Consider the following 23,489-nt stretch of genomic DNA (forward strand, 5'->3'; position numbering starts at 1 on the left):
CACATCCAGCCGAGACGCCTACACGAAGCGCATGACCATCGAGCCACCCAACGAACCAGCTGGGCACTCAACAGCACAATTGCACGATCCGTCAGGATTGATAGATCCCATCCCGGTCAGAGGCTGCGACACAGCATTAGCCGCTGATGCGGCCGGGGCCGGAAGCGTGACAGGCGCGAGGTCACCTGGAGAAGCCGTCAAAGTCGGTGCGGGAGGCAGTTGTGAAGCGGCCCCTGGGTTCGCGCCACTAAACGCGGCGATGGCCCGGTCGAAGATGCCAGAGAGCTCGTTCAGAGCCTGGACGACGTTGGGCGTGTTCGGCGCGACCTTGCTGGCGAGTGCAACGGCCAGGTCGTTGCTGGCATCCCTCTGCTGCTGCAGACCGGCGGCTACCAGCGCAGAGGAGCCCGTCTGATCCAGGATAGGCTTCTGCGCGATGAGGTCGTTGATGGTGAGGTTGGTGTTCTGCCGCAGTGCAGACGTCGTCGTGGCGAGGTTGAGTGAGTCCTCAAGACTCAGCGGCTCGGATTGTCGGATCTGGGCGCTCGCATTCTGAAGCAGTGGCACGGCTTGCATGCCGAGCTGTAGGAGGGAGGCGCCTGTGCCTTGGGCGATTCCCAGGATCGCTGTGTCGACTCTTTGGAGACCGACGTTGATGGCGTCGAGGGAAGCTTGAATTGACGCCAGGTCTCTCTTGTGGTTGTCGGGAGAGGCAGCGTAGACTGCCCCCAGGTAAATGAGCATGTATAGCCAATACATCGCGACCTATATATCGGTGGTCGGCCCAACCAGCACTGAGTTGAAGTGGTTTAGGATCTCATGAAGCCTTTGCAGGTGGCTTCATCGGCTGTGACAGCATCGAGGGAGGAAGAAGACCTTCAAGAGCCACATCCCACCAGAGACAAGGCGCACACACGTTATGATATACTCTCAAGCAGGTGTGCATTTAAGCCCCTTGGCCGGGGTAGGAGCTTGGGGGCTGTCTTTTCCGGATCCGAGCTGTCTGAACCGATAGAGGAGTCATCCGGAGCAGATCGTGACCAGATCTCCGTGCATGGATTCTCCTTAATGCAAGATGTCTCTGCGACACCCGCGAGTGCGGCGATTCGTACCCCCTGTTCAATACTCCCTGTGACTTTTTAGCCCAAATAGGCTATCATGCTGCCAAAAAACTCAATCAACCCCTGCCAGCCAAAATAGCATATAAACCCTTACATCCTTCTTTATACTTTATAAAATTGCTACTTTTTTATTGCTTAGTTAGTTGCTTATTGCACAGTTAAGCTATAGCTATATTACTTTTTTTAATGCATGCAATCACTACTCTTATATATGCAACTACCTAAATTAACTTTATCATTTATACAATAATCACACTTTTTTTATTACTAAAAATAGCTTTATTAGATTTAGTAACTTTAAAAATAATTCCTTTAGTTATACTTACTAATTTAGCAGCCTTAAAAATAGAGTTTTTTGATAATTAAGATAATAACCTTATAAATAACTTAAAAAGCATAGCTATAGCTAAAAACTAGCCTATTATACTTATAATGCTTTCTTTACCTTATAATTATCAATTTTTAACTAAAAAAGACTTTAAGTTATTTATAAACCTTTATAGCAATATTTAGGGCTATATAGTTGCTAAAAAGTAATTTTAAAATAAAAACAAATTGAGTAAAAAGATATAGTTTTATTATACTTATAGCAGCTACCCTTTTCCTAATGCTAATACTCCCAATACTAAAACAGTTAAAATTAGCTATTTTTTTACTTTTAATATTAACTGCTTAAAGAGGATTAGTTATAAGTGAAAAATTAATTTCTTTAAAGTATTACTATATAATTATAGCTTTAAAATTACCTTTTATAGTTTACTATCTTTATAGTAAATTAATTATAAGAGTTGTAAATATATTAAAAGTATTGCTTTTTTAATTAAGCAAACTTATTAATTAATTTAGCTGTTTTTTAAAGTAAAGAATAATAAGTATATATTTGTTTGCTAAAAAAATATTAAAAGCTTGCTTTTTGCAATTTAATAAAAAGAATATAGCAATTATACTTTTATTTAATACTTTATTCTTTTAATAGCGAAAACTTGTAATTATTATAACTATAAGGTTAATAAAAAGGGCTAGCTAAAGTATGCTTATTAGTTATTTTTTAAGAATTTTAATATTTTAGTAAAAAATTCAAAGGTTATTATTATTAATAATACTTATAAAGCAAGTTTTATATAACAGCTAATTCTTTTACAGTAATTTTATACTATTGCAAATTAACTTTTTTAATATTCCGCTTTTTAAAATTATTATTTAGTTAGCTGTTAAAACTATACTAAATTTAGCCTATACTATTAGTTCTGTAAAAGATGAGCCTTTTTTTATATAAACATTTAAGCAGGATAAAAAATTATATTGTTTAGCTAAAGCTAACAACCCTATTATTGCTTTAACTAATTAAAATAAAGCTTAATGCAATACAATTAAAAAAGTATATAAAATAATATAATTGCAGTTGTATATATAGTATATTTTTAAAAACTTTATTAAGGCAATAAAGAACTTCTAAATTGAATTCCTAATGCTAACTGCTAACCTATTTATGCTTAAAACGCTTGCTTAATGTAATTGCTTAATTAACACCTTTCCTATAATAGTTAATAATAATGCTAGCCTAAAAGAATATATATAGAACTCTTAGAGTATATATAAATGGTTTAGCGATTTTATTTATGCTAAATTGTAAGAGAACTATAATGCTTTTGTTTAAAATTTTAAGTACTTTTAAGAAAAAAACTAATTTAGTTAGTTTATAAAGATATTTGCATAGTTTTTGTATATTAATACTTTTGCTATAAACTTTATTAACTATTATTATAAAATCTTTACTTATTGTATATAAATTTTAATTGCTTATACGTTTAACTATTGCAATTATTGTTTAATAATTATGCAGCTAAGCAAAAGTAGCTATTATAAGTTTAAATTATTTTTATATGGTTAAAATAATAAATTTACATAAATGCTTAAAAGCTTGCTTTTAGCTAGTAATGTTTATAAAGACTAGTATAAATTTTAAATTAACAAAGAATTCCTTAATTTGCTTTAGAAGTATTAAAATATTAATTTAATATAAAATCTTATATTTTACATTTTAAAAAGTATAATAGTATTAATTTAAAAGTAATATATTACAATAATAAGGGTATATAAAAATTTTAAAGCCTACTTACTTAAACTTTACATAAACAAAATTTAAAAGCAAATAAGTATACTTTATTGCCACTATATTTTTATACAGTATTTATACAAAGTTTTAAATTATAGTAAATCTTTAAAAATTGTGTATATAAAAAAATTACAAAAAGAGAATATTTCTTACTACTAATAGTTAAAATCTTAAAGGGTATATATTTACCTTATATAAATTAGTTAAGCTAATAACTTTTTAATAAGCAAATAACCCTTTTAAGAATATTTATTACTTAAAGCTTTTACACTAAAAGGAGCAAAAGCTATATAACGCACTATATAAGCTGCTAAACGTTCTTAAACTAAACAAGTTCTACTAAGCACAAAAAGTATACTTTTACTAAACGCTAAAAGGGCTAAATAATACTCCACAATCAAGTTTAGCTACGCCTTTATTAACAAACTCTATACTAAAAGCAATACTAAAAATACCTTATCGCTTATTCCTACTATTATAAGCAGCTTATTCAGAATCCTTATAAACCCTTTCGAGTTAGAAAAAAAGCTATACAACAGCTAAACCAGCTATAGTACTACCACTACAGTAATTTAAGCTATATTAAGAATATAGCCCTCTCTCTAAAAGTTAGCAACTGCTATATCCACTAGCTTAGTAAAGTAATAGTAATTATATATTAATAGCAAAATTAATTGGATTATTTATATAGCTAATATCAAATTAGCTGCCGCAAAGCCCAAGCTAAACAGTATTAATACAATTATTATAAAATTAGTATTAAAATATACTTATTATATATAAAGAAACTATTAACTATTACTTTTATAGCCTTTAATAATTAGCTAGCTGTTTAAGCAAAAAAGCAACTTTTAATAAGTTTATATAGTAATTCCTTTAAGGCCTTAAATGCTAACTATTACCTATAAATAAATAGCAATAATTTAGTTATTAATTATTAATAAGCATAATACCTTTTTAATTAGCATATTAGCTAATAATAGCTAATTATTAATATTTTAATTAAATAAAAAAAAAATTAAATTTAAGTAATTTAAACTAAAAGCACTTACTTTATAATAAACCTACTTTTTTTACTTAAGTTTAACTAAGTAAAAATGCTACTAAACTGCTTTACACTATTACTTTACACTTTTATTAATTAATTAACTTAGTAACTAATTAATTAGCTAAGCAGCTAGCTTTTAAAAACTATAAGCTTTAGCAAGCGCCTAACCGCTTAAGGAACTTATAGCAGCAACAGCTTTAATAGCTACAAAGGCTCTAACCATTACTATAACCCTAGGGATGATTGTTCTGCTATTCCTAGTAATGATAAGTGGCGGCCTGGCCGCTAACAACAACAACAGCGACAATAGCAGCAATGGCAGCAACAGCAGCCTGCTTTTATCACTATTATTCAACAGCAGCCCACCCTTATTACCCCCAGCTAATAAGCAGCAGCCCTTATCTCCCTTAACTAATAGGCAGCGGCCCTTGTTACTCCCAGCTAACAGCAGCTGGGCGATGGAATTGGCAATATCACAGCATCAGCAGCAGCAGCAATAACAGCCCGCCATCATCCCCGCCACTCGATAACAGCTCATCCTTACCATCACCCAAAAGCAACCCGCCCTTATCACCCTCAGCTAACAGCAGCGACCCTCCTTTCATCCACTTAATAGCAATTAAGCAATAGCATCGGTAATATTACAGTATTAGCAGTAGCAATAGCAAAAAAAACGCTGCCCAAAAAAGAAATTACAAAGGCAACTTAAACCCACAGCCCCAAGCTCCAAAAAAAAAAAGCTCAAAGTTACCACAAAAGTGTATCATCATTTAAGCACTAAGCTTAATCAGAGTTTTCAAATATTATTATCACCCTTTAATCAGCTACACCACATAACCAAAATTATTAATATTATTACAATTTAGCGGTTTATTAAGCAACGCGCAATAATAATAACAACATTAAGTCAAACAAGCAACCAGCCGCTTAAAAAACTTATAGTAGCAATAACAGCGGCAGTAGCAACAACAACAACATTAAGCTAAACAACAGTAAAGAACTACAAATTTATACTTAACGGAACGCCAGTTAGCTGCTAGCTATTACTAATATTTTAATTAAACGGAAAAGACTATAGATTTGAGTGATTTAGCCTAAAAGCACTATAAATAACAAATATATATATACCACCCCTAAACCATTACTTAACCTTAAAGTAATCACATGTATAGCTAAATAGGTGTTTAGCGATAGCTGTAAGTTAGTTAACTAATACATACGCGCCCCAGCCTGCTAGCATACACTGCACTTTAGGTGTATAAGGCTATTAAGCGTGTACTTATACAGACCTAGTGTGGCGTAAAAGTACTCCCTAGGGAGGGTACATCTGCGCCGGCCCAGCTACCCATTTGGGTATAGTAAGTCACAGGGGGTGTTGAACAGGGGGTACGAATCGCCGCACTCGACACCCGCCAAGGACCCTGACACTGGCAGATGGCAGCTGTCCGGATAACCGTAGATCAACAGCTGTGGGTACCATGAGCACAGAATATCTCTCAAACAAAATACATCATGTTATGAATGCGGTTCATGGTATATGTAGCATTGTGGCTGCAGATCATTCGTTGATGGGACGGCCGTTTCAGATCAACCCCTAGGCGTAGCCGGCCCTCTCCCTCACTTCATGCTTTCAAGTCCTCGCAGTAGCCTGACTACGACGCTATAATTTGGAGCAGAAGACTGCCAAAAATTCAAAATCAACCACGGAGACAAGTGCCGTCTGAGTGCAACCCACCATCGTACCCTCGAACGTGACGAGTCGAAGAGCTAAACCATAGGCAGTAAAGTGAATCAATCGACATGCAACCCATGCACTGGGTGAACCTGGCCATGCTGCCCCGGTCACACGCTTACCGCAGTAGTCGAACTACATTGACCAGCAACCCTTGCGGGACAATGGTGGTCAAGTATACTATAAGGCATCGATATTGAAAGAGTCCGGAGGCTCCATTGGACCCTGGGACCGGATCGCATACCGAGTCGTACCACCAACTCAGATTCCTCGGACATGGGAGGCACGGGGGCATTGATTAGGCATAGACATACCTCTAGCCTGGCCAGATTAGGTACTGTGGCCGGATGAGATGAGCACGGAGAAGTGTGCTTCCGTCTGAGACGCGAGTGGCATACGAGTCCAGTATTTGGAAGACTCGGATATTAATGTATTGTTTTGCTGACATTTCCTGACATGGGTGCCACAAGAGCGTGTATGCCATGCTAAATCATCTTCGTGTCAACAGCATCCGCAATGCTTCGACTGAGTGCCAATAATCACGCATGCATCAATAGCATCAAGGCAGGCACATAAGTGGCACACGAATCGAGTATGGAATAAGATGCAACCAAGATAAATCTTCCTCGTGAGGCCGCCGCAAACATGTGCAAGAAGAAGAGAAAAAGCAAAATAAGATTAAAGGAGGAAGAGAGAGACCCTTTCCTTAGCCAAACACAGGTCCCGACTGTTCGGGAAATGTTCTCATCGTAGTCCGCGATCTGCCTCAATGTCCAGTCTCAAAAGTCAGGCCATTTGAAATCTAAGAGATGTGTCGACTGAAGAGGCCTATCGGATCAACGAGAGCATAAGCTACAATATAGACGAGAGAAACTTCTAGTACCGAAAATTTCAGGCAGATGCGAGTCGCAGAATTGACAAATCAATATAATCACATTCAGCCTGGCCTCGAACACCTGTGATGAAGAGACATGTGCATTGATTTATTTATGTACAAGATCATTCAATATGCACACATAAAAAGCATGATCCGTCTCATCTTGGATCAGAGCCTCATCTCGGAGCCTAGGCAGCCGCGAGATCGGATGAAGTAAGACCGATTGTGAACTCATCTGAACTCAATCTATCTAAAAGGCAGTTTGCTGAGCATAATATTGTTGGATGAGAGAGATTTTCGCCTCTGAGGTCGCACTACCAATGGTCTCGTTTCCTGCAAGGCTGATGTTTTGGAACGAGTCACCAATGTTGAACATGTTTCCGGTATCGGCGGTGTTGGGCGCCCAGTAGGGCAGGCTGGCGCTGGCGTTGCCATATGAGTCGCCGTAATTTGGGTTTCCCGTCTTGACAAAGTTTGCCCAGTATGCAGAGACCACGCTCTGGATATAGAAGTCCTGATCGACAAAGGGGTAGACATCGCTGTTGGCATACAGCGCATTCAGCACGTACATGATCTCGGACTGGTGGAAAGCGCCCTGGTCCTGTCCTGGGGGCGCGTGGTTCCAGAGGTATGTCCAGATAGGAGCGGTGGCGTTCGAGCGGACGACGCGATCGGTCGCGTACATCCATTGGGAGACGGAGCCGAGGTCGAGGGTCGCGAGATTCCACGCTGCATTGGCGGAGGTGGTGGTGTTGCCAGTGGGGTACAGCTCAAAGTACTGCGACGACAGATTGGCCCATTTCAGTGCACACACCTCGTTGATATAGGAGGCGTTGTAGGAATTGGTAGGAGACGCGCCATTTTCATCATGGGTGCCACCAGTGATCAGAGGAACATCGTTAGCTGGGCCCTGCAGCAACTGGTCCATGTATTTCTCGGGCAGGACATAGTTGTCCAGTACGGGCTTGAAAATCAGAGGGTAGCCAGCGCTGACGGCAGTGACCCACCACATGTCTGCTGCGCCGACGCGATCTTGCGAGCCCACGAGCAGGTCATCGACGGAGACGCTCTCAGACCGCAGCTCCGCGATGCTGGTGGCGTTGTGGTTGGTCGTGTAGTTTACACCGTGCTCAAGTGCGCGGGACATGTTGACATATGAGGTCGCTAAACCGTTGATCCACGGGTTGGTAGGGTAGTGGATGCCGGACTCAGAGATGGCACCGGCGAAGAGCCCCTTGAACAAAGCACTGTTCACGGCGTGGTAGACCTGGGAGGAGCCGAAAGACTGGCCCATGATAGTGACTCTATCTGGATCTCCACCAAAGTTGGCGATATTGGACTGAACCCACTCCAGGGCGGCCTTGTGGTCTAGAATACCCCAGTTGCCTGAGGAGTTATGGCCGTTCTCAGCAAGAGACTCGGCGTTCAGGTCCGGATGGGCCAAGAAGCCGAAGGCGTCATCGCGACGGTTGAAAGTCACGACAATAATATCATGCTGTAGAGCCATTCCACCACCGTACCACCATGCATTGTTGGAGGTCTCGTCGGAGCCCTGGTTCCAGACTATGACAGGGAGCTTGTCGGTCGAGGAGTTGGCTGAAGTCCACACGTTGAGGTTTAAGCAGTCCTCGCTGTAGCCCGCGGTATCCTTGCTGGGGCATGGAGCGCCCCATGTGTCGGCAACCAAAGTCTGGTTCCATGGCTCTCTGGGTTGAGGGGCCCTCCAACGGTTCTGGTAGGCTGTTGAGGCGGCGAACGGAATGCCAAGGAAATTGGCAACGTTGCTGGACGAGACGCCGAAGTAGGTCTCGAGCTCGGTCTGGTTGGTGAAGTACTGGTAGCCCTGAACCGGACCAAGGGTGGTTTGGATGACCTTGCCGTACATCTCGGCATCCGCACGGGCCATGAGAGCGGCCGCAGACAGAGCCAACCTGAGGTTGCGGCGGGCCATCATCATGATGTGATAGGATGCTCAATACTCCAGAGGCTAATTTGGAAGAGCAGTTGTTGTGGCAGAGGAACGTAAGAATCCTGGGGACCTGGGAGTGCTCCTTACCGCAAGGCACAACTTCAAATGATTTATATACATATCGATCGCCGCTTGTGCCACTCTGCTGTCGTTATGTTTGCGTAAACAGGCGGATACTGCTGTATACCGGTTCGGACCTGCACCAAAGTATCTGTGTGGTGAATCTCGGAGCTCCGAGCCAACTCGTCGTGCTCGATGGACCCTGGAGGTTGTCAATCTGGTGACGGACCCATCCTTATGAGTCGTTCGAGGATGCTCTGATCCCTGCCTGACAACCCTGAACGCAATCGCACATACCACTGACAGATGCCACTCATTGTGGTCGACGGTATCTGGAATCAAACTTGGTTGAGAGAAACCATCGGTCGACTTGAAGAGGGTGCACATGTGTAAATTTACGGCTGAGAAACGAGTCAATGACTAGACAAAAAGCCTCATGTGCGCAGCTCAAATCCTGCGGCGAACATCCACAGAGATCACGCGAGTTTGTGATAAAGTTGATGACATGGGCCTTTTTCATGATCATGAAGAACATCTGAGAGTTGGGCACCACAAGTTCCTTGACCAGAGCATGCTGTCTAGTCCGACCGGCTCCGAGTCCTCCTTTTTATGATTAGATGATTAGTGGATGGCTAGTCAAGAACTGACGCGGCATCCCTGCTCTGCGATCGGCAGATAAACAAATGCAGGCCAGGAAGTGCTCGTATCCGTATTGCAAAGAGTATTCAAGCCAAACAGCGGCGAAGCCACGCAATCGATGCGAAAATGTCATTAGGCCTTTTAAAGCCAGCATTATGACTTGGCCGTGGACAAGACATGTATCGTATTACCTAATATGACCTGCATCGCACCGAAGTCCCTTCTTGATGAATCATTCAGTGAGATCTACTCAAAACACGGCCGAGCTCAGTTGCTGCACGTTTTGCTCGCCCTAGCTAGCTATGGGTACACCCACATTTACCAACTGTGATTGGGCTGCGAAGCTCGCAATTCGATCGTTAGCCACGTTGCTCCATCTAATATCTAAAGCACTACGACCAGCGTGGCGCCGTTCTAACCACTGAAGACGGGCGCTTTTGAGGCCGCATAGAGTGTACGTATACACGTATCTATGTATAGATATGCTCGAGGAAGAGGGTCAAGTAAGAGGATCCACAGGATATACAGAGCTGCACTATAGTAGAGTTGGCCGCATTGCACTGGGCACCAACGGCTTGGCGCATGGCATCTATCGAGATGATAACATGGGCATCCAAGTACGGTACGCGCAACGTCAGTCAACCTATAATATTTCTACATGGTACGTTGTGGGCAAAGGAATCACATGCGAATTTTCGCAGGTCGTAGAAAGCAGTTGCAGTACTGTGCTGATTAATTGTAAAGTAGAAGCAACTTCAACGACTTTGCAATTGGACGATGGCGATCATACCGGCCGCGTATTCGCCCGACCCTCCTCGGGGATCTGATCATCCTCGGCGCTATGAATTGTGAACGTGGACAGATCACCAGGAAGAGAGAGATGGAGCAAGGATATTTATATACTTCTTTTTTCTTCTGGAAACATATTAAACTCATGGCTATGGGAAGTGGTAGAACAAATGCGAAAATGAAGAGCGCCCCTGCCCGCCCTTGGATGGAACTCCACAGACGGAAACGTGCATGTTGAAATGTGCACTCAATCCCACAAGTCGATTGCACACCTCTCTTTACTTATCACCGAGATGCAGCACATCGATTGCAATATATGTGATCTTTTCAAGAATGTTTGCCGTGAACCTGCTGATCAGTCTAATCCAAGTCGCGAGGTGTGACTGATAGTTGATGTGTGATTCCGGAACAATTGTGTGCAGGAAAACGACAAGAAGTCTCAGGAGATAAAATCAGATGGAAGTTATTTGCAAAATTCCATCCATTGAGAAGGCTCCTTGAGTTTGCTGCTGGGCTGTCTGATGACCGCATCCGACCAAGGGATGTGTCGGTGCCCCCTACTCCTTTTCTACTGTCCCCGGCGCAACCACAGGCACGCGCCATCACCACCTCAACTGGACCCCTAGCAACCAGCTACTGGAATTCGCCCACCTTGGACTCACTGCAACGGCCAGACACCTCTAATTGAATATTTCGATGCAAGACTCCCCCATCTCCTTCGCCTTGTTTTCTCGCAAAGCAGTTTCATTCATTTCACACCAAGTTGATTTTAAACCTCATACAAAGCAATCACACGCACGCTTGGCCCAGCTTTACTCCAACTGCAACAAGACGCGTACTCGACGGCATCAACCGATTAAGACAAATGCGCACATTTACAACAACCAAATAACCATTCCAACGTGAGGGTTCGGTCTGAGACCCCGGGACTTCTGCAACTTAGCATTGATTTTGAGTTTCGACCATCTCGCGGGGGCATCATTCGCATTCACTGCGTAGTGGCAGTCGATAGCTGCGAAGGAAGTCTTCATGATGAGACGCCCTAGTCTGCCAGCGATTCGTCACACGAGCATGCTGGGCATAAACTTGGCAGGGACTTGCCAACCCACATTTTGGGTCCGTATGTGGCCAGCCAGCACCACAGCCACGCCCGAGGAGCCATGCGATCTCGCTACTAAACCATCAACGCCCACGGTCTCTCACCAAGAGCCTCGGCCGAGCTATCTGTGTATTCTCGACGAGTGCCTCCAAAAGTACGGGGCGATGGAGCCCTTCCGCGCTCTTTTCGATCCGAGCATTTTTGGCACTGATGCGGACGAACTTGAGACGACGGACACTACGAGCTCAACCGAGTCACTGCCGATCCCTTGTTCGCCTGGCAGCGAGGGTTTCTCGTTCCAGGACATTTATACAAGTACCACAATGCAGCATTTTCTTCCTCCGGTTCCTGTGCTCAAGAAATCACACCATAACCTGGTACACATCACCACCCCGGCGCAACGGCAGGAGTTCTCATTGACCCTACCCGACTTATGTCTGTCGGGTAGCGGCGCATGGGCCTCTTTCTGCACCTCGTTCCCTGATGAGTTTCTGTGGGAAGGAATCGAAAGAGGTGAATACGCTGACAGGGAATATTCTCGAATGTCAGACCCACATTCACCTTGCCATCTGAATATCCACACACCTGGCAGCGACAGCATGATACTATTTCGCAAAATGTTCGACGACCAGTGCAGAGGTATCAAAGATAGCGATCTGTACGGTCTGGTTGCAAATATATCTAGCATGAATATCAACGGATGTACTTCTCCATCTCTGTCTTCAGTATCCGTGGAGAACTGCTCAAGCCTGTCAAGCAGTCTCACTTCTAGTCGACGGTCTTCGTGGGCCACCAGCATCAGCACATCTCACGACGGTGAAAACGATCAGAAATCAGCTTATTTCCATACAAAATTTGACTTAGAGTCGGTTCGGACAGAAGATGATCTGGATCTCCTGAAAGATTTTCAGCACTACCACAAGCTTATTGATAAGGGCACTCCACAAAACTATCACAACAGGTGCATCGGCGCAGAAAGAACAAGCCAGCTGGGAAATGAAGACGTGCTCACACCAGAAACGGCCGAATCAATCTCAGCGAATTTTGCACACGTGGCTGGAAGGGATGTAGTCTCCGACGGCCAGAAAGCATCTGTCATCAAAGCCGTGTGTCATATAGAAGCAAAACATACACAACCAAACAACGCACCAGCTTTCAATAGCCACGGTACTGCTACTCCATCATCACCTCCGGCAGAGGCAGCCGCCTGGGCGCACTCGTACTGCCACGCAGACCCCGAGTTTGCGAAGCTTAAACTACTCACGGACGACGGGGGCCGTGAGTACGTGCTATACCGTGACTGTTTTCACTGCGTGCCCATCGAGCTGGCTCCCGAATTCGTGCGGGCTGTCGAGGCAGATGAATACGGGTGCGGGACTATGTGCGACGACGTTATAGGCGGCACTACGCTTGGGACAATCCCGGAAGAAGAGAACGAGGGCTAGTAGTCTTCGTCTGTCCAACAAGCCGTACATGGAGACAAGCAGAACGTTGATGCATCGTGCAAGAATGAGGAAGACAATAGGATCGAACACGCCGCGCTGTCCAATCATTTCCACCCAGCCTATGTCCTTCAGAAGGTCAACATGGAAGATTGATATGAACCGAAATTCATGGCAAGGGTTCGTGCTCCCTGCCGCGTCGGGATCGGTGCTCGCCTGCCTTTCAGGGACCGCAGCTAGAGAGCGTGCGGGAAACGAATTACGACCAGAAACACTTCAGTGGGAATGGATGGGGCCACGAATACGAGTTGGCTCTCGAATTTGAAAAGGAACGGAATCTGCTCAACTCTTGCTGGGGTTTACAGGCCGATAAAGAGCGTCAAACCTGATCAATCTGGAAGGAATTACAGGCGTTTCGGTTAGGACAAGCAAATGAAGACGGGAATGACTGGCCTCTGTGCCGCAAACAGAGATACGATTATCAGGGTTGATGACAAAAACACGCATGGATTGAATAATGAGATCCGCGAACATTCTGAGAAACAACTCTCTTTGTCTTGTAATCCTGGCCGTGAAAAATGTGATTATCATAATCATACACTCACACGTGCCGTCTGGCCCAGTCAGACTGGCATGACATGGTCTATGGACAGACAAGAACCTTAAGCCTAAGAAATATCCTGTTGCATCACAGGAAAGCTTCGCAAACCCGACCGACAAGAAAATTTCAGCAAAGCTCGAGAAAATTTCAAAATCAGTAAGAATTCGACGAAATCTGGTAGAACATGAGTTATCCTAGCAAATTTTGGGGTTGCAACAGGATCTTTGAGATCCCGCACACATGTAGACCGCCTCCTCAGAATTTTTGGTCTTCCTCACCTTTCTTCTTCTTGTGGTCCTGCTGTTAAGCGACGATCGAACGAAGCTGTTGCTAGGTAGAGTCTCAACACAGTTGATCGCCAATCGGGCATCCATGTTTGACTCTGGAACCCCCCCCCTTCGGTCAGTTGCAATTGCGTCGGCAGGATTCTGATGTCTGGACTATCTCGGCTTGAATCTAGGTTGTGGCATTCGGGTGCATGTGCTCGGTCGACATGAAGTTTTCTGGCCCAAGGCTTAGAACTGACGGTGATTCACCATGGAACCACCGAGCCCATGTAGAGAGCTAGCTAACACATTTGGAGGGCCATGAATATATTTGTTGAATTTGATTTACATACTAGTACGTACCTAAATGAAAGACAGAATGGTAGAACAGGGCTTACCATACAGCTCGGGTGGGACCTAAATGTATAGTACGGCCTAGTCTCCGCCGGACCATGGGCGAAAACATGCATATCAATTATGTGGTCGTTTAGAAATTTAAATGCAGTAATTTGTAAGTTCGCGCGCACATGTCTAAATTAAATGAGAGGAAAGAATGATATTTGAGCAGAGCAACAGAAGCTCGATCCTCTTTTCAAATCCGTTGAAACTTATATTTCACAAATCTTCCTTCGTGACCAAAACAGCATTTTGAACCCTCAAGCCCTCTTGATTAACCAAACCCAGCTATGGCTCCATTGACTTCTTTTCGGGGGATGATCTACTCCCTCCCGCCTTTTGATGGTAATCCATTCATCGACCACGCCAGTATCACCACTCGAGACCTACACTCAACAGCTCCATTGCTTCCTAGGACGCCGCCGCAGATTATCGCGACGGCGGTGGTATCGGGACTCATCCTAATTACGGCGATCATTATCGTCTTCATGGTCTATAAATGTTGGGCGCGGACCACGACGCGTGATGAGCCTGTTGTGTCCCAGACCAATGCGGACCCCGGGAATGAACACGCCGCCCGCGCTGCGTTGGCGGGCACATCAAGCTTAGAGTTTGGCTTCGCACCTCGCTCTACCCGGGAAATCGAGGAACGAGCTTTGAATTGGGGGCGAAATCAACCTCGTAGCGATCGCACGCAGGGGGACAATGTTGTGGCTCGTCCAGCCGCGGCCGTGACACGCGGTGCGGACAGGCAAGAATCGCCGACCCCGGCCCCGGCCCCGCCGCCTTGTAAGCACCTTTCAGATAGTATTCTCCTCTTCCCCATTTTTGGCATCTGCCATATCCAGAAGGATCTTCTCTGTTTACTTTCGAAACCTGGCTACCTGGAGCCTGCCAGGCAGGCTAGACGCGTACTGTGTCCAGCTTCACCCTCTTCCACAGCATTCCTTCCCCAGCGCTCCGGTAGCTAACTTGATACTTCACAGATGAGCAACCGCCGAAATATTCCCCTCTTGGTTGTTAAATATATCAACAACGAACGATGAGCCATCAGAGTGTTGAAACAGTTATGTTATTCGGGAAATTCAGAGAATTAGTTCACCGCCTGCTTTACAGTTCATAAATATCGTGTGTGGCTCAGCATATTTGGAAAATGTCGCTCAAGGGTGGACTCTATTGAACTATGGGAAAATGAAGAGGCCAGACTTCAAGGGATTGGGAGCGACTGCCTCAGTTGCAAAATTATGGTCATTAATTCATTATTTGTTCAGAATCGTGGAACGATGTCTGGGCCCACAATGACCGCGGTCTAGTCCTTCTGGCACGTTTTGGTCAGATACAGATAGAAACGTATGAGATTTCACCGGCCACTCCAACTTCCAGAGAAAATGCACACGACTGTTGAGAATATGTCAAGCCCAAGGCACCTGACTGGAACCAAGTAGAGACTAAAGAAATTGGACCACCAATCGCCTAGCCCTTTCGTCTCCTACAGCTGGAACTTGTGGTCCTGCCTGTCCTGCCTGACCTGTTCCTCACTGGTGACCATCAGGTACTCCCACCTCTTGCGAACAGTGGTGTAACCAAAGAGGTACGAGCCACCGTGATCCACTATGTATTCGGACACCAACTTCCAGGGAACATTGTCACGGGTGATTTCGTCCACATCCTTCGTGAATTTGATCACGGCCCTCTTAAGAAGCTTGTCCTGCGTTACGGGTGACACGAGATTAGTACATATTGGTATCATGAAAGGGAAACGAAGCCACGTAAGCTGAGACCACTGAACAGGGAAGGGAATGGAAGCAGCAGCCGTTCTCTGATAAAAGAAGTGAGTACAAAGACTTACGTCAATCTCCAGGAATTCAGGCTTCCGCACCCTCGCCTCCTTCGGCTTGGTCAAGGTGCGGAAGCGGCCTCGAAGGGTAGACTCTGCCTCCGTAAAGCCGCCCTTCTTGCGAATCTCCTTGTATGTCATGCCCGCCATCTTGGATGTGACCAGAAACTCGTCCCTCTCGGAGCGAGGCGGGGTCACAGACGCCTCCGCGGCACCGTCGGAATTGGTGCTGGCGAGGGCTTTGGACGATGCCTTGCCATGAGTTGGCTTAACATTGGCTTCGGATCCACCTGTGTGACGCTGGTGAGATGAATGTGACTGGGTGTTGGAAGGAGCCTTGGTTTTTGGCTTTGTTCGCTTGGAGTTGGTTGCTGAAGCTTTATCAGCAGCCGCCTCACCCCCATGGCGGCGTTTTGGTCCACTGGCGGGAGCGGCAGCCTTGGCACGGGGTGCCTTGTCCGGCAGCTGCTTCCGGCCCGCAGGGTTAATCTTCGATGCTGATTCACGTCTTGCTGGCCGGACAGAGGATGACAAAATCTCCTCCTGAGACACAGGAACGCCTGACGCCACGTCAGAGTCACTGTCCATCCGGAAAGGATTGTGCAATGACTCGGAAGAGGATGAGCTAGGTAGGCTGGGAACGTTCTTGAGACGGAGCATATTGGGCGATATGGTCTCCGGTTCCGCAAAGACTGCTCGGGGAGCGATGGGCAAGCTGTGCGTAAGGGAGGTGGAAAGGAAGGCTTGTGGGATGGCGCCGGGGTTGTGGCAGGACGGAGCCTCGGCTGGAAAAACGGAAGGGCTATGGAAGCACTCGTCCGTGACATCCATGTCCATCATGTCAGGTGGCCCAATCGAGGATGAGAAGCTGCCAAACAATGTGTTGGGTGAGCTCCCGTTCACACGGCAGCTAGAGGAGGAAGAGCTGTCGGGGTTGGGTACACCGCCCGTCGCCGTACCCAGATCGAATGATGGGCCGACGGTCTGGCTACTCTGAAAAATGGGTAGTCCATGGGCCAAATGATCATGAAAACCATATGCTTGGATGTATTCGTTGTTGCCGCCAGGGGCTGCTGGCCATCTGTGTGAGCCTTGAGGATTGGCGGCACGAGAGGAGGCATCATTGACCCTGGATGAGTTTGAGGCAGTATTCCAAATGCTCTCAGCATTTGCGAGATTTGCTTCGGGCTGCGGAGCACCATTGTTCGCGTGGAAACTGCTCTGTCGGCGGGCACGAACATTGCCATGGTTGCTATTTCTCGAGGATGGATGTGAGACATGTTGCGAGTTGTGACCGGGTGCCAGTGTAAGCTCAGTCGGAGCATGGTGGTGGCTGTTGCCGGCCAGTGAACGGAATGCTTCGTTTGGATCTTCCATCTGCAAGAGACTTCGAGGTCAGTGTCCCACCATTTTCCGAGACATGGAACAAAGGACTGGAGAAAATAAGCATCTTACATTCTGAAACCACACCATGGATTGATCAAAGTCGTTGGTCCGAAGCTGGTACTGTTGAGACTCGGGTCTGTCCACATTGAAAGTGCCGTAGGAATTATCGCTGCGACTGGGCGCCATCTTCTGAAGGCCGGCACAAAATGCAACCTGTTTTGCATACAGGAGGTAGAGACTTTGGGTATCTTGCTTCAAGAACAAGTCTGTGTTTGAGAGATCAAAAGCGAAGTTGGTCTCAGGTGATGAGCCCCATTGACCTTGCCATTCATTGAACACCTCTCCGACGGGACCCGTGCTTCTGATAAACATCTTGCAGGCTTGCGTATCCTTACTGGCTTCTGTGAGGTTTGCCTCCGGAGAGGTCGAAGGGACTGAATGGCTGAAGCTCCTCGCCGTCGCCGAGACTGCCTTTCTGATGACGTTGCGCGAGTGAAAGTTCAGTATTTTCTCACCGCTGATGCTGTGCAATCCAGCCCTCTGTCACGTTATGTGTCTTCCGGCCTGACAGTCTTGTCGCGCTTGTGATTCTTTCCCCACTGTGGTTTGTTTTCTGACTGTGGGTAGGCTGAATGATATTGGCGAGATGGGATGATCGCTGTTCGCAAGGCCGCAGCACTGAAAGGCGGAGAGGAACGACTGGCTTTTGCCGGATGGTGAGGCAAATGGTTCTGTGAGAGAGGCGGTCTAAGGTTCTGGTTCCGCATGCAGGTTCAAGGCAGGCTGCCGATGAGGCCCGCCGAACTGTTGGGCACGGCGTGGAGTCAGGTAGGGGTCCAGTATTTGAAGCGCAAGAGCGTGTCGGTGATTCTGGTTGAATTATGATTATGGCTGCTCACACCGTAAGCGGTCAGCCTCTTGACTTTGGAGTTGGAGGCAGAATTGTGAGGCCTTGGGTTGTTTTAGAGTTGGTAGGATGAAGGTGCAAAACAATCAAGGAAGTGATGAAGACGGTGGGCAAGCAAATCCGGAAAACTCATATCAGACTCTGTTATGTTGAAAGCAATTCACGAAACATTGGATGAAAGATCAAGAATTTGGCCAGAGGTTTAAGTTTATCTTAACTTCACACGCATTGCGAACCCTTCCATGGAACATGGCCATGTCGAAAGTGGTTCAGATGGGCAACGTCATTCCATTTTACAGCTTATCACGCATTACAATCCCTGAGGTTCTCATGGGCGGGAGACCTGCAGGACCCGACATGCAACGTTTTCAAAATTGTATTTCAGTCTTGCCTCTTTTGTGGCCTCCCCCTCCCCCATACGAGATGATGAGGAAGTGTGTATGTCTGCCTACCCTACAAAGACCTTGTCGCGCGGGACAGCAAATGGGTTTGTCACTTGTCACGGAGGATTCTCACATCTCAATATTGGCTTGTCAACATGGACATCGTTCCGTCAATAAATTAATCGGAAGAAACTAGAAGTATCGACGAGCGGACTGACTCTCATTGGCTTCTCCGTTCGCCCGCGGGGTTTCGATGCGGATCTCTTTCCATAACTCACACGCCGCGGCCTAAAAGGCCTGAGACATCGATACGCGAATAGCCTGTGAGTGAATGTGTCGCAGCAAGTGCCAGTACCAAGAAGCATACCAAGTGCGGAATGATGATTGCCAGTCAGGGTGTGCGAATCGTATTGAATCATGCTCGGGAGAGAGGATGGGAGCACGACATCCAGAACCTTGTCTTGATGGCAGGTATCAGCAACTGCAGAATCGCTCGGTACAAACCACATAATATGCAAGATCCTGCACGCCATTCTCCTCGTCCGATTGGGTGGTCAGCTCTGGTGCTCGTAAGGGATCCCGATCACCCTACCCTGCACTGGTTTCTGCAAGTTTGCCTAATAACAACCTTATTCGGCAGGAAATTGAGGGCTAGACTCCATCGAGAGAGCAGCGAGATCTTTACGATTGCGAACAGGTTCTCGTGACCTCGAGATCGCTACTTGACGTTCCCGAGTGTACTGGGTCTTCACTAAATTGCTAGACTGGCTTGGGATGGGTAGGACGGTCAACCATTGGACGCCAGCAGCTATTTGCTAACTTTCAGTTGGGACAGATGTTGAGTCATCCAGTACTACAAACGAAGGCCCTCGGTGGCAAATGTGGAGTTGGGCCCTGATGCAGGCAACCGTTGCCGTCTACTGTGTTACCACAACGACTGGGGATGTTTCTGGCTCAGAGGTCGTTCGCGAGACGATCTTGACCCAAGCTCAGACCATCAGCTTTTCTCAGAGGAGAGAATCAGAAAGCTTCGGGAGGGAGACATGCAAGTGATGGCGGGTGGGTCGCCCAGGAACCCGGTCATGATGCTGCACGGGAGGACAGTCCCTGGTGACTGCAGATGCCATGCATGCTGAAGTGATAAGGGTCCATTTCCAGCAGCCATCCATCAATACTTGACGAATAAGTGGCCAGAACGAGTGCACTTACACAGCTTCTGTTCGCAGACATCTCCCCGACCCCTGGTTGGATCAAACTGCAGACGACGCAAATGCATGCTTTATGGCCACAGTACAACGATTGGAAGCGCGGATCAATTAACAGAGGCGAAGAAGACCCTGAGGATGGTCGTATGTGAAGACACGGGCCCATTTTGACCGACATTGGCAACCCAGAATGTGCATCTTCACATTGGACTGGCGACAGCAACTTGGCAGCAGCTCCACCCCTTGTGAGACAACGTGCAGTCTGCCGAGTACCAATTCAAACGCGGCTTCGGACTTCATACTTACAGACGTATCTAAATTGAACACACTCTGGTAATTCCTAGAATGTCCGATATTTGCATCATCCCTAGGCCCACTCCCAGGGTAAGAGGCAAGCTTCTGCGAACTAAATTCAACGTCGGACAAAACAAATGCTTAATAATATCAACCACAGTCGAATTTGATCCATCATAGCATTCACAAATGGGCGTGAACGAATAATTGATGAGGGCTCAAATAGCTCAAGTGCGTCCACCGCGATCTCAATCTTTAGTAATTATGAATCGTCAGTTAGTTGAGATAGCGTCTGTATTTTTTTAAGGTGCTCCTAATCCACTATAATAAACCCAAGGAACTTGGACCGGAATTTTTATTTGATCTACCTGGTCTTTGCCTCCATGTTCTTTGACTGGAATTTCTCATCGCGGACATCATTACATGTTGCTGCCAGACCCTAAATGCAACTAATTATATTGAAAGAACGTCTGGAAGCATTGTATTTGAGTCAGCTCAATTTCGGATGCAGAAAGAGATGCAGTACTTATAAGCATAGTGACCTGACCTCAGACGGGAACAGGCGCGTCAAATGAGCGCAGACAATGATCAAACAGCACGAGGGTCACACATGGCAAACTCTTCCATCCTAATATCATGTTGTAATATACTGAAGTGAAGGTACCAAGGCTGATGTCGCTCCTGTTGAATTGATGATAAACCTGACTGACAACAAGGCTTGAGCCCTTGGTCTTCAAGAGCACAAGCGTGAATAAGCAATGAGTGATTTGTACGATTGCATACTACCTCACTTGCTTTGTCAATCAGCCAGGCCTAAAGACCTCATGCCCTGAGCAGATTCGAGTTGAATCTAAGCAACTTTATGGCAGCTAGCATAGGCTGTCTAATAAGCAACCAGGCCGAACAATCATCGTGTTCACTCAAACGCTTGCCAGGGGATGGAGTCTATCTGTGATATTTACCTAGTGGTTTCTTCTGATACCTAATTTAAATCTGTATGTCAGCCTACTGCAAGGATATCACTACTACCCACAAATCGGCGACATTCCCCCTTGATGGCTGTTTGGTAATACGACCACGTCCATCCCAAAAATCATTTTCTTTGTCGGACATGAAACGAATTTCATAGAAAGGCATTGACCAAGATGAGATACTGTGTGGGCTGCTGCTATACCCGAAAGCATCGAGCTGAGGCTCACAAGCTGGCCAAGATTGTTATCTTGAGCCGGCGAATTAGACTCAAGGGCTGCTGAAGTGGTCACTCGGTCCAACGCTCCTAGCCTCGTCTCTCCGCCTCGCGTGCCCCGTCGGCCTCGCTGAATCAGCGAGCAAAGCCTAGGCCCTTGCGAGGGTGTTGTCCCTCGGGGACGGGGCACTGGCCATGTTTTCTTTTCAGTCTGTTACCCTCGTCCATTCTGTCGTTGCTCATTGTTTCCTAACGAGGCCAACAACGACATCATCATTGATCAGCTGCAAGTCTGCTCTTCCCACCAACGGCGATCGTAAGAAGCTGCTCTATGTCGGCCCCCCTTGTACTGGTCACTGAGAGAAACAGCAATATGGCTTCACCTGCTGACAACCTGGAGGCCAAATCCTCCCACGGTCTAGCTAAGGCTCATCGCGTCACCGACGAAGTAGACCCCGGTCAGTATCCAATTCATCTACACTCCTTGCTGCACTGGATTGAGTTAGCTGACCCTGGGTACCAGGTATGGAACGAAGCCAAGATCGTGTTGGCCCAACCACTCAGTCGGTTGAGTGTGAGGCGAGCACCGCAATCCCTGAGACCGTTCATCAATTCATCGACGCTGCCAGTAACGGCTTACCCCATTGCCAATCCTTGATCACCCAGGAAGACCTGCCCCAGACCTACCCGGCAGCCCCAGCCGCTTCCACTTCCACAGTTGCTACCTCCACCACTGCGTCCACCACGACCATCATCCCGCGAGACTTCCCCAGATGCTGGTACTGCTTCAAACACCTACGCATTTGCGACGGCGCCCGCCCTTGCAGCTCCTGCATCAAAAACAAGAGGACATGCCGTGACGTTGACCGGGAGCTACTCGGCCAGTTCCCTGAGCGTGCGAGAGCCTTGGTTGAGGAAGGCTACCTGCGGAAGCCGAGCACTGGCAAGGGCACGAAGCGTGCTGCTGCTACATCCCATGGTGAGCAGAATGTCCAGAATGTGAAGAAGAGCAAGGTCGCGACGAGCACTATTACTGTCCAGTCCGCCCTTGAGCTCTTCAAGCAGAAGCAGGCGACAGAGCTCAAGCACTGTTACCGGGTCATCAATGAGCTGCTCAGCGACAAGTATTCCGATTGCAACGTTCACTTTCTGTACCCTGTTGACCACGTTGCATTGAACCTTCCGCACTACCGCAGCATCGTCGAGTTTCCTAGTAAGCAGCTTCCGAATACCATCTCAATCCTTTCAGGAGCAAACGTCTGCCATCTGTGGTCTATTTGATTACTTGCGTCAAGGCCTTTCGTCAGTCTGCAGATTCTGAGACAGGCCATCGGCACATGGTGGCTTGATTATTTCTCCCAGTTTCCGTAACAGGTTCTGCTTTAGCGCTTTGGTGGCTGACTCCAGATGCTGCAGTGGATTTGAGCACGATGAAAGAGAACATGGAGGACGGCGAATACAAGACTGCGAAGGAGTTCAGGGAGGACTCCAAGCGGGTGGTACATGCCGCCAAGCTGTTCAACCAGGATGGCTCTGAGGTCTTTGAGGCCGCAAACAAGCTAGATGAGGTCTTCAAGACTGTCTGGGACGAGACGAAGCAGGAAAAGAAGAAGAAGCCCGAGAAGAAAGATCCAACGGCAATGAAGAACAGCGCCTGAATGAGACGCCAACCACGGAGGAGAGCTATCTGAATATTCGGATGCTTTGCGCACCATTACACCTCGGGTGATTTGAGGATGGATATTGGCGGCGCAAAGACGTATGTCTAGAATTTCGGGTACTCGAGAGGGAGGCGAGAGGAGCCACAGTGACCGATGCGATGCGACCTACACTTGATGGCCGCACAGTTATCGCTGCTGTCATCGTTGGTTTCAAAAGCCGCTCCAGAGGCGTACAAGGCCTACCATCTGACCAGTCTTACCTCAACCTGAGTGTAAGAAGATGTTTCTGAGAGCTTGGAAGGAGGAGTGGATGAAAATGAGGAATTTTGAGAGATGGGGAAGGTCCAGAGCGATGTTCTGGCATGGCCGTTTTCAAGTCCAAAAACCTGTTCAACTATCAGCCCACCTATCCGTTCTTTAGTTGACCATCAAAGTGCTCGTGTCATAAAAAATTCGAAGCTGTTTAAAGAAAGCA

At 46.6% G+C, this 23,489-nt stretch overlaps 5 protein-coding genes across 5 annotated transcripts; 3 read left to right on the forward strand and 2 right to left on the reverse strand.

Annotated features, from left to right (window-relative positions):
• Nucleotides 1–18: 18 nt before the first annotated feature.
• Nucleotides 19–759, reverse strand: J7T55_003900 (uncharacterized protein; the record flags this gene model as incomplete). Its single annotated transcript, XM_053143255.1, has 1 exon — nt 19–759. One exon carries the CDS (start codon nt 757–759, stop codon nt 19–21), a length of 741 nt encoding a protein of 246 aa, XP_052994143.1.
• Nucleotides 760–7,144: 6,385 nt separating this feature from the next.
• J7T55_003901 (carboxylesterase) lies at nt 7,145–8,851 on the reverse strand (the record flags this gene model as incomplete). The annotated part of the gene is made up of 1 exon (XM_053143256.1): nt 7,145–8,851. The coding sequence occupies one exon, from the start codon at nt 8,849–8,851 to the stop codon at nt 7,145–7,147; it is 1,707 nt and encodes a 568-aa protein (XP_052994144.1).
• Nucleotides 8,852–11,473: 2,622 nt separating this feature from the next.
• J7T55_003902 (uncharacterized protein) lies at nt 11,474–12,895 on the forward strand (the record flags this gene model as incomplete). The annotated part of the gene is made up of 1 exon (XM_053143257.1): nt 11,474–12,895. One exon carries the CDS (start codon nt 11,474–11,476, stop codon nt 12,893–12,895), a length of 1,422 nt encoding a protein of 473 aa, XP_052994145.1.
• Nucleotides 12,896–14,445: 1,550 nt separating this feature from the next.
• Nucleotides 14,446–15,126, forward strand: J7T55_003903 (uncharacterized protein; the record flags this gene model as incomplete). Its single annotated transcript, XM_053143258.1, has 1 exon — nt 14,446–15,126. The coding sequence occupies one exon, from the start codon at nt 14,446–14,448 to the stop codon at nt 15,124–15,126; it is 681 nt and encodes a 226-aa protein (XP_052994146.1).
• Nucleotides 15,127–21,726: 6,600 nt separating this feature from the next.
• Nucleotides 21,727–23,011, forward strand: J7T55_003905 (bdf1 transcription factor; the record flags this gene model as incomplete). Its single annotated transcript, XM_053143259.1, has 3 exons — nt 21,727–21,811; nt 21,877–22,566; nt 22,770–23,011. 3 exons carry the CDS (start codon nt 21,727–21,729, stop codon nt 23,009–23,011), a joined length of 1,017 nt encoding a protein of 338 aa, XP_052994147.1.
• Between the last annotated feature and the right edge of the window lie 478 nt (nt 23,012–23,489).

This window comes from Diaporthe amygdali (genome assembly GCF_026229845.1).
Source record: "Diaporthe amygdali strain CAA958 chromosome Unknown NODE_13_length_1014660_cov_65_381101, whole genome shotgun sequence".
Lineage (NCBI taxonomy): Eukaryota > Fungi > Ascomycota > Sordariomycetes > Diaporthales > Diaporthaceae > Diaporthe > Diaporthe amygdali.